This window comes from Acipenser ruthenus, unplaced genomic scaffold (genome assembly GCF_902713425.1).
Source record: "Acipenser ruthenus unplaced genomic scaffold, fAciRut3.2 maternal haplotype, whole genome shotgun sequence".
Taxonomy (NCBI): Eukaryota; Metazoa; Chordata; class Actinopteri; order Acipenseriformes; family Acipenseridae; genus Acipenser; species Acipenser ruthenus.
The window spans coordinates 35001-38580 of NW_026708235.1; the positions used below are offsets into that span (position 1 = coordinate 35001).

The following is a 3580-nucleotide window of genomic DNA, read 5'->3' on the forward strand; positions in this document are numbered from 1 at the left end:
GGATATCCGGGACACACCTGGAGGTTTTCAAATACATGTGCAGAGCTGGGATGAATTCCTGTTTCGAAACTGATTCCCTTTTAATCAATTCCAACACCTCCATCATTGATCTAAATTTAATTCAGCAGCAGCGTTGTGTTAAAACGAGCTTCTCACAACAGAGGAGACAAAATCACTTCAAATGAAGAAGTCGCTGTTTGTGACTCAATTAAAAGTGGGCTTCAAAAGAAACGAAAGCAGGTGAACGAATGTATTATTATTTATTATTACGATGTCTCTCGAAATATCAAATTCCTTCTAAGGAATTGGGAATTGATTTTTTTTAAAAAGGAATTGAAAAACAGGAAATGACCCCAAACCCAGGTTTGCGTGTTTTAATTCGTGCTGCACGAAAACTATTCATTCGAATGAACGGAACAATTCGTATGCAGTCACTTTAGAAGCAGAGGGATTGTGGGCCACTGTCTCTCTTAGCTGTGGTGCAGTTACCCCCCCCCCTCCCTCCCCCCCTCTTCAGGTCCTGTGCAGTGCTGGTGGTGACGGGTGGCGGGTTTGAGGTGGTGGTGGTTCTGACCCGCTCAGAGCTTCCTCTTGCTCACCAGGCTGTGTGTGTGCGTGTGTGTGTGTGTGTGTGTGTGTGTCCTCGCAGGCAGCTCCAGCAGCAGCAACAGCAGGCAGAGCTGGAGGGGGTCCCCGGCCGGGACGCTATCGCCCCCTACACCTCGAGCCCTGTCGACGCCATGCAGGGGAACCACCTGACACAGGTGAGTGCAGAGCAGAGACGCACCTGAGAATATCTTGGTCCACTAGAGGTGCATAGAGCCCATCTATACAGTTATTCATTTGGTGGTTAAAGAAAAGGGCTTTGCTGTGAGGAGGTTCCCGGTTCAAATCCCGGCTCAGCCACTGACTCCCTGTGTGTGTGTGTGTGCGTGCGTGCGTGCGCGACCCTCAGCGAGTCACTTCACCACCTTGTGCTCCGTCCTTCGGATGAGACGTCAAACAAACGAGCTCCTATTGGAAGTGACTCTGCAGCAGCAGCAGCAGCAGTTGTTGATGATGCAGAGTTCACCCCCTAGTCTCTGTAAGTCGCTCTGGATTGAAGCGTTTGCTCCGTGACTCGTTAGTAATACCCCTGGAAATGTGTTGCTCTGGTACAGGCGAGTCTAGCGCAGGTTTGCACACTGTGTGTGTTTTTACAGGTCTCTGTTCAGCCAGTGGCAGCGACCGGGCTGGAGCGCAGCAAACCCCTGGATAAGGGGAGCCCCCTCTTCCAAGACATGTACCCCGGAATCAGCCCAGGTGAGCCCCAGAACAGTCACCGCTTACTGGAAACCAGTTACCTCAGCAGGGATGGGAATAACCCTCCCATTGCTTAGCAGTCTGATCCAGAAGACAGACCGGAGTTTGTGATAGGGACAGATATGCACTGAAGGCTGGGTGTGTAACTTTAATATGTTTCTCCTCTCTCTCTCTCTCTCTTCCCCCTCCACCCCCCCCTACAGAGCAGAGCAAGCCCCTCCCTCCCAGCGTCGGGCAGGGTGCCCAGCAGATATTTTCCCAGGGGACCCCCTACAGCAACACGCGGCCTGCAGAGAGCTTCAGGTACCAGAGGGAGGCGCTGTGGAGGACAAGCATGCATGGGGAGGGGTCCTGTGCGTTCTCTTTGAATGCAATACTGGAAATTTACCAGACTAACCTTGATTGGGTGGGGTGGGGGTGGGGGGGGGGGGGCTCTGGGAAATTATCCACTAAGATATTGTGGAAAATCTTTCTGTCTCCTGTGTGTGTCTCTCTCTCTCACTCTCCCTCTCTCTCCCCCTCTCTCTCTCACTCTCCCCCTCTCTCTCCTCTCCCTGCAGGAGTGCTGGCCTCACTCCCCAGGGTGCTGTTCTCCAGCAGCAGTCTGGCTCAGCCGGTCAGATTCTTGCGCAGATCTCTCGGCAGTCGAACCCGGTGCTGGTGGGAGGAGCCTCGACATGGACAGGGAGCCACGCCCCCTTCAGCGCTCAGGTGAGTTGGAACCCCCGAAACAGAACGTACGTGTGTGTGTGTAGGGATTGAAATCAGACTCCCGCTGCACAGCAGTGTGATCCAGTCCTGGCTTCACTGGGAGTTTAATAATCAGACACACCTGGGCTTGTTAGCTAGACACACTGGGGCTGATCAAGCTGGTAGTAAAACCTGGACTGGGTGACACTGCTGTGCAATAGGAGTCTTATTTCCATGTGCGTGTGTGTCTCTCTCTCCCTCTCTCTCTCTCTCTCTCTCTCTCTCTCTCTCATTCCTCTCTTTTGTCTCCAGCAGCAGCAGCAGATGGTTTCCCAGCAGGCCTCTTTGAAGACTCAGTCCCCCTCGTACGGGATGGGCAGTTTCCAGGGCACCCCCTCGTCCTTCAACCCTGTGTCCACCGTGTCCCCCAACGCAGCCAGCATGTACCCCAACAGCAACCCCACCCGCAACCCCGCCATCTCCACCGCCACTGCTGCCGGCACATTCGGTACGGAGCGGAGCGGAGCCAGACCAGGGCTGCCAGCCAGAGGCACTGGAGCCCCGTGCGGTGCGCCGAGCTGAGCAGAGCCGAGCCGAGCTGAGCTGAGCTGCACAGTGCAGCCCTGTCACTTCAGACCAGACGCATCGCACACAGCTATTGAAGACAGTTCATTTCTGACAGTGGCAAACTTAGATAGGAAAAACAAACCGTGCAGAAGGTGGCCATGTCTTAGTATCCCTATTGTTAGTAGTAGTAGTATTATTAATATTGTTATTATTATTCACTATGTTAAGCAATTTGCATTGAGACAATTTGCCTAATTTACAGGGCTGGAAATAAGACTCCCACTGCACAGCAGTGTGATCCAGTCCTGGTTTCACTGGGAGTTTAATAATCAGACACACCTGAGCTTGTTGCCTAGACACACTGGGGCTGATCAAGCCGGGAGCAGTGAAACCTGGACTGGGTGACACTGCTGTGCAACAGGAGTCTGATTCCCATCCCTGGCATCTTTTAAGAAATTCAATGACTGATTTGAATTAGACCAGAAGGGTTTCTCAATGTCTGTTTGTTTGTTGTTGAATTTGGGTTGACAGCATTGTCTTCTTTGTGTCTGTCTGCAGGGGAGTCTAACCAGGCAGGCATGCAGTTCCAGGCGCGTCCAGCGGAGGGCGTGGGGGTGTGGCAGCAGTGGCAGGGTGCAGGGACTCAGCACGGCCACCAGGGGAACAGTCAGGCGGAGGTGTTTCCGGTGAGAACAGCCTGGAATGAACATGAAAGGCTGTACTGCTGTTAAACTGTACAGCTAAGAAATGGCTGCTTGAGTTTACTGTGATTGATTGATTTCAATGACGTGTGAATTCTTTTCTTTCTTTCTTTCTTTTCCCGACAGGACATGCTGTCGATTCTGGGGGAGCAGGGACCCGGGTTCGGGAGCGATGAGTTTGCAGAGCTGCCCATCTTCCCATCCTTTAATGAGTAGAGAGGGGGCGAACGCAGGCCTCCGAAACAGCAGCACTCTGCAGCTCAAGCACAGCGCAGCGAGGGGGGCTGCTGTCGGGACTTTTCACTGGGGAGCTGGAGGGG

General features: G+C 53.0%; 1 protein-coding gene across 7 annotated transcripts in view; it reads left to right on the forward strand.

Annotated features, from left to right (window-relative positions):
* Nucleotides 1-3580, forward strand: part of LOC117395638 (aryl hydrocarbon receptor nuclear translocator-like) — a 15106-nt gene extending 11526 nt beyond the window's left edge. For 4 of the 7 annotated variants that reach the window (XM_059020432.1, XM_059020428.1, XM_059020433.1 and 1 more), the window contains 7 exons: nucleotides 650-764; nucleotides 1203-1302; nucleotides 1506-1605; nucleotides 1863-2013; nucleotides 2305-2500; nucleotides 3118-3245; nucleotides 3387-3580. In XM_059020432.1, coding sequence (XP_058876415.1) covers nucleotides 650-764; nucleotides 1203-1302; nucleotides 1506-1605; nucleotides 1863-2013; nucleotides 2305-2500; nucleotides 3118-3245; nucleotides 3387-3476 — 880 coding nt within the window. In that variant the 3' untranslated portion in view covers nucleotides 3477-3580. The remainder of the gene's footprint in view (nucleotides 1-649; nucleotides 765-1202; nucleotides 1303-1505; nucleotides 1606-1862; nucleotides 2014-2304; nucleotides 2501-3117; nucleotides 3246-3386) is intronic. The other 3 variants (XM_059020429.1, XM_059020430.1, XM_059020431.1) reach the window with 3 other exon arrangements.